Source organism: Calonectris borealis, chromosome 3 (assembly GCF_964195595.1).
Source record: "Calonectris borealis chromosome 3, bCalBor7.hap1.2, whole genome shotgun sequence".
Taxonomy (NCBI): domain Eukaryota; kingdom Metazoa; phylum Chordata; class Aves; order Procellariiformes; family Procellariidae; genus Calonectris; species Calonectris borealis.
This window is the reverse complement of record NC_134314.1, coordinates 62,856,219-62,869,895: the sequence shown is the minus strand read 5'-3', so window position 1 is coordinate 62,869,895 and position 13,677 is coordinate 62,856,219. Positions and strand designations below refer to the sequence as shown.

General features: G+C 42.7%; 1 protein-coding gene across 5 annotated transcripts in view; it reads right to left on the bottom strand.

Moving 5' to 3' along the window:
* The window catches only part of AKAP7 (A-kinase anchoring protein 7), a 100,578-nt gene that overhangs the window by 15,582 nt on the left and 71,319 nt on the right, over positions 1 to 13,677 (bottom strand). Inside the window, exon 8 of one of the 5 annotated variants that reach the window (XM_075145833.1) lies at positions 12,523 to 12,634. The exons of the other annotated variants lie outside the window; for them this stretch is intronic. Coding sequence (XP_075001934.1) covers positions 12,567 to 12,634 — 68 coding nt within the window. The 3' untranslated portion in view covers positions 12,523 to 12,566. Of the gene's footprint in view, positions 1 to 12,522; positions 12,635 to 13,677 lie in introns of those variants that run through there. 5 annotated transcript variants of the gene reach the window in all.

The window sequence follows — 13,677 nt, the reverse complement described above, 5'->3', positions numbered from 1 at the left end:
TGATCATTCCAGATCAGTTTAGAAATGTCAAATTTCAGAGTCTGATTATTTGTCCAGATTTTGGTTTCTAGAGACCTTTAATGAAACAAAATTAAATAACTTATTTTCTCTTTCTTAAGTATATGGCATCTTTAAGAGAGGTTGTGCAGACCAATTTTATAATTTTTTTAAAATTTTAATATTTTAATGGTTTCTGGAATAAAGGTTAAAACATGCCCGTCTACTTCCAGGAATACCACTCTCCATTAGAAAACAAAGCTCTCAATTAGCTAGCATTAAGCAGCACAAATAAGACAGTATAAGAGAAAAAAAGCACACTTAAAACATCAGGTTAGGAAGAAGCAGACAACTACCACGTTTTGGTTGTATAACACTTTTCCACTCCCAAGTGTGGCTATTCTATTTCTGTAATAGATGTTTTTTCCATATGCTACAATTTCTACATTGTGAGTGGCTCCACTCCAAGCTCACAGGGATTAGATTACAGTAGGACTTGTCATACAGCAATATAATAGGTCAAAGCAAATGAGTATCTAAATTGGGGTAGCTGTTCCTATATAGTAACAGAGAACAGTATTTCATGTTCAGCATGTCACACTTCTTATTTGGCTGTAATATGGATTCGCTCACGCATCACTTTTGAGCAGAGAAGGAAAATTCAACTTAGGATCTATGTTGACATTAGACAAAATGCCTGTCCTCACAGTAACATGAAAAGCATCTCTGAAACCCAGCGTTTCATTCAGAGGTACCTGGCTACGTTTACACAGGTGAGCTCCACAATGCCAGTACTTGTTCTTTGGCTACGAGGCCAATTAGCACAGCGCAGCTCAGGTCCATCCTACCCAGCTCTGCTAGCCTCTGAAACGGCGTGGCTGCATGCAAACTGCCTGCTGGGACTGGACTTGGCTTGGTGCTAACTCCTCAGCAGGGCCCAGGAGCTGCTGCAGAAGGTGTCCTTTTGCCAGGGCCGGAACTATGCCGGGGCCCACAGTAACAATTCATGAGCATGGGCAAGGCAGTCCCAGCGCCAGGCGCATCCCCAAACACCCCTTCATGTAGTACACAGGAGTCCAAGACACGTAGAGTGGTCTGCAGACAAAGCTGAGAAGCACATTAAGCCAAGTTCCACATTCATGAAACAGTTACTTCTGTAGATTTCTGCTGGCAGAGGTTTTGACTCGTAACTCCAAAGCACAAATGAGAACAGAAATATGAACTAAGAACAGAGGACAGGATTTGGCTCGTGACTCCAGTAAAGCTGTGGGAACAACACAATTTCCATTTCCCCTTCCACTACAATGAAATCCTACTGCTGTAGTGCTGCTTTAATCTCCAGAAGTAAGGAAATGGGAAGGTAAAATTCATAACTCTAAATATTCAGACTTTCCGAGGCTTTCTACTTTTCAGGGCAGGTCTTGCAGCACTTCAGAAAACCATGCTGCTCCTTTTACTGTTTGGTGAGTAACAAGTGGCACAATTTGTAAAGTGAATTGAGAAGCACCATGCCAGAGAATACGTAAAACTCAGTAAACTGAAAAAGGAGTATATAATAATGAATATGAGAAACTGTACTAAGAGGATTTCCATTATACAGAATAAGGTATTTGGATGTTGTTCACTGGGAATATAGGGCAGCTTTTAGTATTATCTGAGAGCAACAGCCTGTAATTTACCCTTTAGAAATCAATAAAAACATGATGTTGTAGCCTTTGCCTTATGCAATAGTACGCTAGGGTAAAGCAAGCGGAGTTCCTCTGAGAACCCAGTCTTCTTTTTGCTGTGGCAATGGTGTTACCAAGATAATCTTTAAATCATCTTAACAGCTTAAAAGACAGAATGTCTCATATCTAGGTGTATATGGGGTGAATACAAAGCATATTTTCCACTAATGAGCAATAATGTTTAACCTGCATACTTAATGAGAAGTCTAATACAACACTTCCTCTTCTTCTTCAGTGGAACATCTGCATACAGGACAATCAGTGAAGTTACTCTCTTCAGTTCACCGAAGACATGTTTATGTATGATTACTTTGTTTTTTGACCTTTATTCTCCTTTTCAAACCCAAAAGGATACGGTACTGAGTATGGTACTGGGACGGAGTTCAGCTGTCTCGCAGGGGGAAAAGGATTCTCGCGTGTGAGTTGGCCGGGCTTGTCGAGAGGGCTTTAAACTAGATTCGAAGGGGGACGGGGATAAAACCAGGCTCACTAGAGAAGAGCCTAGGGACCGCACGCCATTGTTGGGGGAGAAATCGGCAGCCCAGCTCAAGTGCATCTATACCAATGCACGCAGCATGGGCGGCAAACAGGAGGAGCTGGAAGCCATTGTGCAGCGGGGTAGCTATGACTTGGTCGCCATCACGGAAACATGGTGGGATGAGTCGCACGATTGGAGTGCTGCAATGGATGGCTATAAGCTCTTCAGAAGGGACAGGCGAGGAAGGAGAGGCGGTGGAGTAGCCCTGTATGTTAGGGAGTGCTTCGACTGTCTAGAGCTCAATGGTAGTGATGACGAGGTCGAGTGCTTGTGGGTAAGGATGAGGGGGAAGGCCAACAAGGCAGATATCCTGCTGGGGGTCTGTTATAGACCACCTAGCCAGGACGAGGAGGCAGATGAAATATTCTACCAGAGGCTGGCAGGAGTCTCCCAGTCGCTAGCCCTTGTTCTCGTGGGGGACTTCAACTTTCCGGACGTCTGCTGGAAATACCACACGGCAGAGAGGAAACAGTCGAGGAGGTTCCTGGAGTGTGTGGAGGATAACTTCCTGACGCAGCTGGTAAGCGAGCCCACCAGGGGAGATGCCTCGCTTGACCTGCTGTTCACGAACAGAGAAGGGCTGGTGGGAGATGTGGTGGTCGGAGGCCGGCTTGGGCTTAGCGACCATGAAATGGTAGAATTCTTGATACTTGGTGAAGTAAAGAGGGGGGCCAGCAAAACTGCTACCATGGACTTCCGGAGGGCGGACTTTGGCCTGCTCAGGACACTGGTCGAGAGAGTCCCTTGGGAGACGGTCCTGAAGGGCAAAGGGGTCCAGGAAGGCTGGACGTTCTTCAAGAAGGAAGTCTTAAAGGCGCAGGAGCGGGCTGTCCCCATGTGCCGCAAGAAGAACGGGCGGGGAAGGCGACCGGCCTGGCTGAATGGGGAGCTCTGGCTGGGACTCAGGAAAAAAAGGAGAGTTTATCACTTGTGGAAGAAGGGGCAGGCAACTCAGGAAGAGTACAGGGATCGTGTTAGGTCGTGCAGAGAGGAAATTAGAAAGGCAAAAGCCCGGCTAGAACTCAACCTGGCCACTGTCATGAGAGACAACAAAAAATGCTTTTATAAGTATGTTAATGACAAAAGGAGAGCCAAGGAGAATCTCCATCCTCTATTGGATGCGGGGGGGAACGTTGCCACCAAGGACGAGGAAAAGGCTGAGGTACTCAACGCCTTCTTTGCCTCAGTCTTTAGTAGTCAGAGTGGTTATCCTCAGGGTACTCAGCCCCCTGAGCTGGAAGACAGGGACAGCGAGCAGGATAAACCCCCCATAATTCAAGAGGATGAAGTTAACGACCTGCTACGCCACCTGGATGCTCACAAGTCTATGGGGCCGGATGGGATCCACCCGAGGGTACTGAGGGAGCTGGCGGAGGAGCTTGCCGAGCCGCTCTCCATCATTTACCAGCAGTCCTGGTTAACTGGGGAGGTCCCGGACGACTGGAGGCTCGCCAATGTGACTCCCTGTCGTGGTTTAACCCCAGCCAGCAAAAATAAACGCCACGCAGCCGCTCGATCACCCCCCCCCCGGTGGGATGGGGGAGGGAATTGGGAGGGCACAAGTAGGAAAGCTCCTGGGTTGAGATAAAAACAGTTTAATAATTGAAATAAAACTAAGTAGAACAGTAATAATAACAGTGAGAACAACAACAACAACAGAATACACAAAGCAGGCAATGCACAACAGAACCGCTCACCGACCGCCGACCGCGTGTCACGAACGGGGGGCGAGCCCCCCCACACACCTGGTTTTTATACTGAGCATGATGTCACATGGTATAGAATACCCCATTGGCCAGCTGGGTCCACCACCCCGGCTGTGCTCCCCCCTCCCGGTGCAAGCATCACCCAGCAACAGCCAAAGCATCAATGGGCCATCAACGCTCCTTTCACACCAAACCCAAAACACAGCACACCCCCCAGGCTACTGGGAAGAAAGTTAACCCTGTCCCAGCTGGAACCAGGACACTCCCATCTACAAGAAGGGCCGGAGGGAGGAGCCGGGGAACTACAGGCCGGTCAGCCTGACCTCGGTGCCGGGGAAGATCATGGAGCGGTTGGTTTTGAGGGTGCTCACGAGCCATGTCCGGGACAACCAGGGGATCAGGCCCAGCCAGCACGGGTTCATGGAAGGCAGGTCCTGCTTGACCAACCTGATCTCCTTCTATGACCAGGTGACCCGCCTAGTGGATGAGGGAAAGGCAGTGGATGTGGTCTACTTGGACTTCAGTAAGGCCTTTGACACTGTCTCCCACAGCATTCTCCTAGAGAAGCTGGCGGCTCATGGCTTAGACAGGTGCACTCTTCGCTGGGTAAAAAACTGGCTGGACAGCCGAGCCCAGAGAGTTGTGGTGAACGGAGTTAAATCCAGCTGGCGGCCGGTCACGAGCGGTGTTCCCCAGGGCTCAGTACTGGGGCCGGTCTTGTTCAATATCTTTATCAATGATCTGGATGAGGGGATCGAGTGCTCCCTTAGTAAGTTTGCAGACGACACCAAGCTGGGTGGGAGTGTTGATCTGCTCGAGGGTAGGAAGGCTCTGCAGAGGGACCTGGACAGGCTGGATCCATGGGCCGAGGCCAACTGTGTGAGGTTCAACAAGGCCAAGTGCCGGGTCCTGCACTTCGGCCACAACAACCCCAGGCAACGCTACAGGCTTGGGGAAGAGTGGCTGGAAAGCTGCCCGGAGGAAAAGGACCTGGGGGTGCTGATTGACAGCCGGCTGAACATGAGCCGGCAGTGTGCCCAGGTGGCCAAGAAGGCCAACGGCATCCTGGCCTGTATCAGAAATAGTGTGGCCAGCAGGAGCAGGGAGGTGATCGTGCCCCTGTACTCGGCACTGGTGAGGCTGCACCTCGAATCCTGTGTTCAGTTTTGGGCCCCTCACTACAAGAAGGACATGGAGGTGCTGGAGCGTGTCCAGAGGAGGGCAACGAAGCTGGTGAAGGGCCTGGAGCACAAGTCTTATGAGGAGCGGCTGAGGGAACTGGGGTTGTTTAGCCTGGAGAAGAGGAGGCTGAGGGGAGACCTCATCGTGCTCTACAACTACCTGAAAGGAGGTTGTAGCGAGGTGGGTGTTGGTCTCTTCTGCCAAGTAACCAGCGATAGGACAAGAGGAAATGGCCTCAAGTTGCACCAAGGGAGGTTTAGATTGAACATTAGGAGAAATTTCTTTACTGAAAGAGTGGTCAGGCCTTGGAACAGGCTGCCCAGGGAAATGGTGGAGTCACCATCCCTGGAGGTATTTAAAAGACGTGTAGATGAGGCCCTTAGGGACATGGTGTAGAGGGCATGGTGGTGTTGGGTTGATGGTTGGACACGATGATCTTAGAGGTCTTTTCCAACCTTAATGATTCTATGATTCTATGGTATAGCAGCAGACACACTGCTTCAGCAAACTAATGTAAATGCAGAAAATGTAAAAGTGATCATCTTATTTTCCTTCCAGGCTCACTCTCGCTTTAAGAAATCATGTTGGAAGTCTCCTGCAAGAGCCAAGGGAGCAGACTACCAGCCTGATTTTTAATGCCCAGGGCTGCAAGAACAGTATTTTACCCAGGCTCCTTCCCTTGCTATGTATGTATTTACAAAGAGGATTCCAGATGGAGTTGGCAATTTGTTGGCTTGCCATCTGAACCAATCTCTCTGATATTATTTATAGAAGGTCTGCTTTTAAATGGGCTAGCTGTTATTCTCATCCATCTCGCTGCAGCCCTTGACTCCAGGGACTGCCAGCGGACTGTCACAGCCACGACACTTGGCAGGCCGGGTCCTCGGTAGGTATAAATCAGCACTGTTCTTGCTTAGCACTGCTAAGGGTTTCACTTGACATTTTCACTAACGCTTGATTCACGCCCCAGATAATCTGTCTCACTTTCATGGTTTTACTTGCGTGTTTAGTAAAAATCCAGAAACACTGTTAGCTTGCTTCTAATTGAATATTCCAGCTGAAGTGTCCTTTTAGACAGCTTCCAAGCACTGCGGTAATAAATGGTATATTATTATTGAAATTATTATTTTTAATGAATATAACCATTATTAAAATTCCCAGTTACTGTACATTGGAAATTTTTCTGAGATTTTATCACTACTAGAAAAGTATGATTTTTATTATACAGAAATAAATTTGTGGGCAAAAGCAACATATATTCTTATTTATGTTATGTTGCAAATTGATAGACAATAGTTAACTGTCAATTATTTCCCCTTTACAAAAGATTAAAAGCTATTACTCCTTACAGTACATTTAAAAAGAGTTATTCAATTCTATTCAAGTTTTTGTTCTAACTTTATGCTGGAGATTTACAAAACAAACTAATTGCATTTGAAAGATTTAGCCCCATGAGAAATGGTATTCACCATTCTTTGGTCTGCACTGCTCTTTGGTTTTTTGAACCAAGAAGCGGCACAATTTGGAATATTAAATGCAATTTTCAGCTGTAATCTGCTACTGCAGCTGGTGGCCCACAGAAATGCCCAGGGCTATTTGAATGCTATTGCAGCAGAACTTGCTCATATTCCAAATCATCCTAAAGCTTCCTTTGTCCTAGACTACCATACAGAGTGTTCTGGATATATTCTTGGGCCTTTTCCCCCCTCCTAACAGGGCAAGGAAATGACCTAAGGTGGATGGAATTTTAACTGATATCTATATAACCTAAGAAATACACGGCTCAATTCTGTATCTACCGAAGCTTCCTGTCTCCCCAAACATTTGCTGATCAATTTAATTGAAGGAGCATCAGTGTGCTCAGTAAGGAGACCAAGAAAATACTACTTTTCCTTCGGAATCTGCTCTTTTATTCATGCAGTTCTTTGAATGAAGTACCTTCCGGAAACAACAAATAAAACGTCTGGCTAACGTCACAGTTAGAAACTTCTCCACATAAGCAAGTTGCTAGTGCATTACTTCTCTACGCTGACTGCCTGACCTTGTAGCAAAGCATACTAAAAAGTTACTTGGCCATAACTTTTAAAATAGAGAGCAAAAGCAAGAAAACAAATGATGGAATTGCATCAATGTGCAGTAAAATAAATATTGTAAGGAAGGCCCCTCTCCTTGACAGAGGATTTTTTTTTCTTTCCTTTACAGTGTTATACATACAATAGCAGCAATACTGCATGGTACTGATCATCATCTCTTACTGTGTTTATTTCCACCCAGAAAGAATTGCATAACCATAGTGTAACTAATAGTGCATTTTTCACAACTCCCTCAACCAGCAGCTGCTGTTAGTCTGACAAGCGTGCTGACTAGTTCCAGCAGTGGTGACCTTTGTATGGGCTCAGTGAGATCACAGGCTCAGTTCCCATCATCTGCAAAGAAGCCTTCAGCTGTAAACAAAACGATTTTGATGTTGTCTCTCATCTCTGCTCAATGAAAAATCCCATAACAGAGTTATCCACTGCAGTACTAACATGACTAAACAGTGAAGAATCTGCTCCGGTATAATTAGATTATTTTACCCAAAAATCCACAAATGGCTCATACAATGCCCTTCACAGCAGAAATGAGGTATAAACTTGCATGAGTTGTTTCATTTTCTTCCATGGCTCTTAACACTCCCAGACTGGCATTAACTAACTGTCACTTCTTTGTCAATAAATTCATTTCCGGAATTCTCAGAGAATTATGGTTTTGCAAGTCAGAAGAGGATGGGGAAGCATACAAACTGAAGACAACCTTCTTGTGAAATACAAGCGTGATAAACGCTACAGGACCTCGCTGGGGTGATTTTGCCTTAAAGGAGTGCTCACATAACCTGCTCTGCTGGATCAGTGTACACAGCGTACATCACCAGCGCACGGTGTACGTGACTGGGGATGGTGGCAGCAATGACTACATGGGATCAGCAACCCCTTCTGTCAGCACTTCTGAATCCAGAAGAGGATGCGCAGTTTTATGGCCATAGAGCCATTATTGTTTTGCTTATCTATCAACTGCCAGCATAGTAACTTTGTTTCTATCAACATTTATCTGTAACAAGTGAGGTTAATTAGTACTGTGTATGATCACATATTTCTTGCTAGAACTCACTAGGAAAGAAGTCTGCAAAGTACAGGCAGACTTATCAGGGAAGTAGGCACGCCAAAGATCACAGAACTCCCACATAGGAGGTGAAGAGGACTGTGATCATAGCGAAGGTGAAAGCAAAAGACAAGAGTTATCTTATGCCCCCTCTGCCAGTCATTTAAACGGATATAAACGATATATATAATTCTCCCTCTCCCAATGTGTTTGGGACCTAATACAGTTGCAGAGGTACTGACAGTAAAGTAATAGTAGCATGCGAATAGAGGATGGCGCACTTGGCCTCAATATGGAAAATAAATGCAATTTCAACAATACAGGAAGAATCTATGCAAATACTTCTGCAAAATATTATGTCATCTGAAGGCCGAAAAGGTCCTTATTTTTTCCACCTATGCAAAGTGATGGTTTGGCAATTACACTGACTGTAAGATGGACATTAAGCTATTTACCCTTGAATACTTAAGCTAATGGACAGTCTAGATAAAACAGACAGGAATAAACTGCCCACAAAAATATCCAGGAGGGAAGTTTTAAGAGGGTCTTAACCATCAGCACAGACATTTTCTGCAACCAGCTCCTGGTGGCATCAGTGGAAGATAGAAACCAACCAAATATATTGCAGGCTGCAATATGTATATGTAACAGCAGGCTGCACTCAGGGACCTGGGCAGTTCTCATCTCGCTACACAGTCACAAATCACTGGAGGCTGGTTCTCCTGCCGACACACTTTTTGAAAAGTTTATTGAAGTTCCAACTCCATCAACATGGAGTCATTTTTAGCAACTTTATCTCCTTTTCAAAGTTTCTCATCAGGGTCTTCTGAACTTTTTTATTACTCTCTTTGTTTCTCATCTTCTCTTAGTGAGATGAAGAAGAAGTGTTGGTACCTGTCCCATCATGAAACTAGTCACCTATACCAATTAGCTAGTCCTCGTCTTATGCTTGCTACAACTGAAATAAAATGAAATCTCTTCCTAACTTCTCATGGGTAAGTCTTCAAGTCCTTTAATACAAACAGGTTTGGTTAAGGGCTTTCCTCAAGTTTTTCAGTGTACAGTAGTTATGGATCACTGTGGTCCAAAGTACTCCCAAATAAGGCCTTCAGCCCCACATACATCTTCATTTCATACATAAGTGCATGTTACATAAAGATTAGACTTTTAACCGAATTTACAATTTTCACTATTTTAGAATAGTTACAAATTAACCTGGACTTTTTTTGATTATGAACCAAAGAACTCCCTGTCTTTGCTCATGTTTCCTTTCAGGAAAAAATCAGTTCTCTAAATAAGTTATATAAAAAAATCTCTAAATAAGTTATATATAAGTTATATAATAAACACTGCTGCTTTCCCCCCCCGCCCCGTCAGTAACATAACTTAATAGCAAGGCAATCACGTTTGACTTGATTCATCTCCAGAATTTCTAGTTGCAATTCATTTTACACAAAACATCCTGCCAGGAAGGTGGAAGGGAGCCTAACATGTGCAATCTAATTGAGTATAGAGCAAGACAGTCTGCTGCATACTCGTGAAATAGTAAAACATAACCTAGTTTTAAAAATTATGTAATCCCGTGCTTCAAAATAACTTATACCCAAGTAAAACCCAGTACAAAAGTTAAATTCAATAAGCTGATTTCATTTCTTTCCACGGGCCATATATGCTGATAGGATTTAAATTGGACTTGTATTAAACATAAAGGGAGAAAAAAAAATTGAATTTCACTTTTCAATTAAAAGTCAAATGCCACCTGAGATGACTATAGATCAGACACTGGAGGAAATTCAGCAATATGTGTTCATATCATGTAGGACTATTTTCTAAAAGCAGTTACTAATTTAAAAACAACCAACCAAACAAAAAAACCCCAAAACCAAACACAAAAACCAAACAACAAACCCAAAAATATAGACATTTTAATTTCAAGGAGGATTGCCTAAGGCATATGGATACATCTAACATCATTTTAAAAACTCCCCAATTTCACAGTCAATATTATTTTTATTCTCTTTACTTCAAAATGACTATATTTCTCCATTTTTTGAGGCCACAAACAGGCAACCACTGCTGAAGGCTTTTTAAAATCTCCCTCCTCCTATTTAAAAGCCTGTTCTTCTGTCATCCCCCCCAGATACCTTGTAATGAAGTTGAACTTAACAGTTCATCTGAACCCCCTATTTTCTCTCCCAGATTTTCCTTAATTCTCTGCTTTCTCTTTGTCTTCACTGGTGTGTACAATTCTTCCAGCAGTCTAGCCTCATTACTGAGGGATTATTTTCGACAGCCAATGTCAGTCCCAAGAATGGACATACAAGGAGAGATACTCGTGATTCACAAACACTAATGACAGTCTTGGCTGTCATCAGGCCTTGCTTAGGCTTATTACCTTGGTCATCAAACCTAACATTGTTGGTTGCAGGAGGAGAAAGACTTGTGTAACTTTCAACTTTGACATGGTAAGTAGTGAACATTTAGTTTTGGTTAGGCCCACTAAATTTTCTTTCTTTTCTTCCAATAGAGAATGGAAGCAATGTTAGCAACCTAATCACGGGCACTCTGAAGTTCATTTCGAGGAATGCACCTTTCCTTCAAACTATGTGGTTTTTCACCCGCATCATGCACCTCTTTGTCTGCGTCTATGTTGTGTGTATGAGTGAACGTATGCGTAGGAGAGAAGAAACAACATTACACAGGGAGATTGGCAAGACAGGAAAGAACATAAGTACTGGAGAATGGAGTGTATATAGGGCTCAGCTGACAAGTGTGTGTTTTCACATTTAGGGAAGAAGAAGGGAAAAGGAGAGTGTCTTTATAGTACCAGAGCAGTATCACTTTGAGCAACTAAGAGTTAAAACCTCACAAAACAGAAGTGAAAAGGAGACACAACCTGTGGGACAGGGAGCTATCAGTATTGGAAACTAGTTAGACAGCCTGGCAAATGTAAAAGGGCTGTTTAACAACTGGGATTGACTTACTATTTGTGGAAGGCAAACCTGTCCTGTCTCTCATGACTGAAAGCCAGACAATGAATCTTTTATGTGGTTATAGTACAAATGCAAAATAATTCATGATAACTCACAACAAACTGCAAATTTGACCAAGTCATTGATTTGCAAATATAACTTTCAGGATTGTAAAAATCTTTTTTAAGACCTAAATAAAATAGTTGCATTTCATTCACTGAACTTTCCTTTACCCTCAAAAACCAATCCTTAGTTTGATACAGCTGGGCAATTTTTGGTCAGGCCCAAAAGAGCAAGATCTGGACTGAATGTCGCTGGCCTGGCTGCGTGTTGGAGCTTGCCTGCTTGCCTGGTTCCTGTGCACAGGGTACATAGCCCCAGGCCATATGTTCATTTACTTCTTTCCACAACTATTTGCATGTGTTATATTCAATATGCACCATAAGTAATAGTGTATAATAGCTACCAAACCACAATTAAGTGCTTAATCTCATTAATCTCATTCAAAACGTGTAAGAGTGCTCACATTGCTATGCTCTGCCCTCTCAAGTTGTGAATCACATCTTTTAGAATGCAAAAAAGTTTCATGTTCTATTTTGACGTGACCAGCCTTATTTCGCATCAATAATTGTCTGACATGGGAATTTTGTATGTATTCAATATTTAACAGCCTTTTTTAACAATTTCTGGCCAGTACAACGGAGACTAATCCTTGGTTTCCTATCAGGCAGCAAATGGGCTAACACATATACAGGTAAGATGAAGTGTAACGGTGCTTATTTTGTAAAATGCTTTCTTTTATGCCACATTAGAAGTGTCATGCTGTGAAGTTAAAATAAACAAACAAAAAACTTCAGACCAGAAATAAGCTTCCAATGAGATAATTTCAAAAAGCAGTTAAAGATCATTTGAGATAACTTCCAAAATGAGAAAACACTTATTTAGCATTGACATAAGCAAATCAATATGAGGTCTAACTTATCATACAGGGAATTCCTTCATGATCTCAGAAATGTGAAGAATTAGACTATACACTACTCTTTTTTTTGGAATATACACTCTTTCAAAAGCCCCTCCTTAAACATAGCAAGCCAAATTTTGAAACCCCCACTAACTTCACTGGAATTTAACATTGTTGAATGAGAGAAGAAATAAAATTTTTTTTGTTTGTGTTTTGTTTTTTTTAAGTAAACAGATTTCCACCCTAAGAACATTTAATGTAGAAAAAAGGGTTCATAAATTTTATCAAAATTTATGTAACCTCTAGAACTATTCTTTCCATTCACAAGCATAACTTCCTTCAAATTTATAGGAACCTGAGGGATGTCTCACGCAAGATCAGGATAATAATGTCAATGGTTTCATTTTTTGTACCTAAAAAAGAGAAAAAACTAGTTAAGCCTCTGGTTATTTAAAAAGGGTTGTCTGGTAAATGACTCAATATAGGATGCACAGATGAATATACATAAAGTCAGCATTTGGAAATGCTGAATCAGGTGTCAGCATCCCTGCAGAAAGCTCCCCAGCCTTAGAGCGGTTACGTGATTGTTCACTGAGACAACTGAAAGAATAGGTTGTGAAGATCTTAAATGCCTAAGTTACAACAGCTTCTACTCATGCTTTACTTGTACCTCTGTCCCACAACCAGTAGTGAGGACAGATACTTCTTTCCTTCCCTTCTCTGCAGAATACCCTAGCTCTTTACTCCCCGGAGAACATTCTGGGAATTGATTTCCATCAAGCATGGCAGAAAAACTGTTTATTTAGATAGTACTCAGTAAACCCAATGGTATTTGTTGCCCTGCCTAACATGCTTCTTCACAAAATACACATTTAAGCTGTAAAGCTCCTTGCTAGAAGATAGTACAGATAGTAAAAGTTTACATGGATTCAAGAGGTGACTGGAAAAATTTTTGGAAGAAAAACTTATTAATGACTTTTAATTATCAAGGATGCCACCCCACTTCACGAAGTCCACAAGCCTTGAACTGCTGCAGCATTAGAGCTGTATTTTGAGGAAACACGTTCTTACGCTTGCCCTTTTCTAATGGTTTTATTAGGCACCCTGTGCCTATGATGCTGGGGAGAGGGATCTTAAATCTGGTCCAGAACAACCACTCTTATGATCTTACCATAACCATAAAATTCGGCTAAATGTTTTCCAAGGTTATACCTGTATTTGAAGATAATAGAGAAGGATGTGAAATACATATTGTGTGTGGATACAGCATGTAAGCAAGTGGCTGTTCAAAGTTAATAACACAACTCAGCTTCCACTTGTCAGTACTTTGGTGCATTTCGGTCATAGGCATCTCTTAATTTCTAAGGTTGAATTTCTTTTTTTTTTTTTTTTTTTCTTTTAAATAATGCAGATTAGGCAATGGGTTGAAGCTAAATTCAATTCAGACTTGATGTGA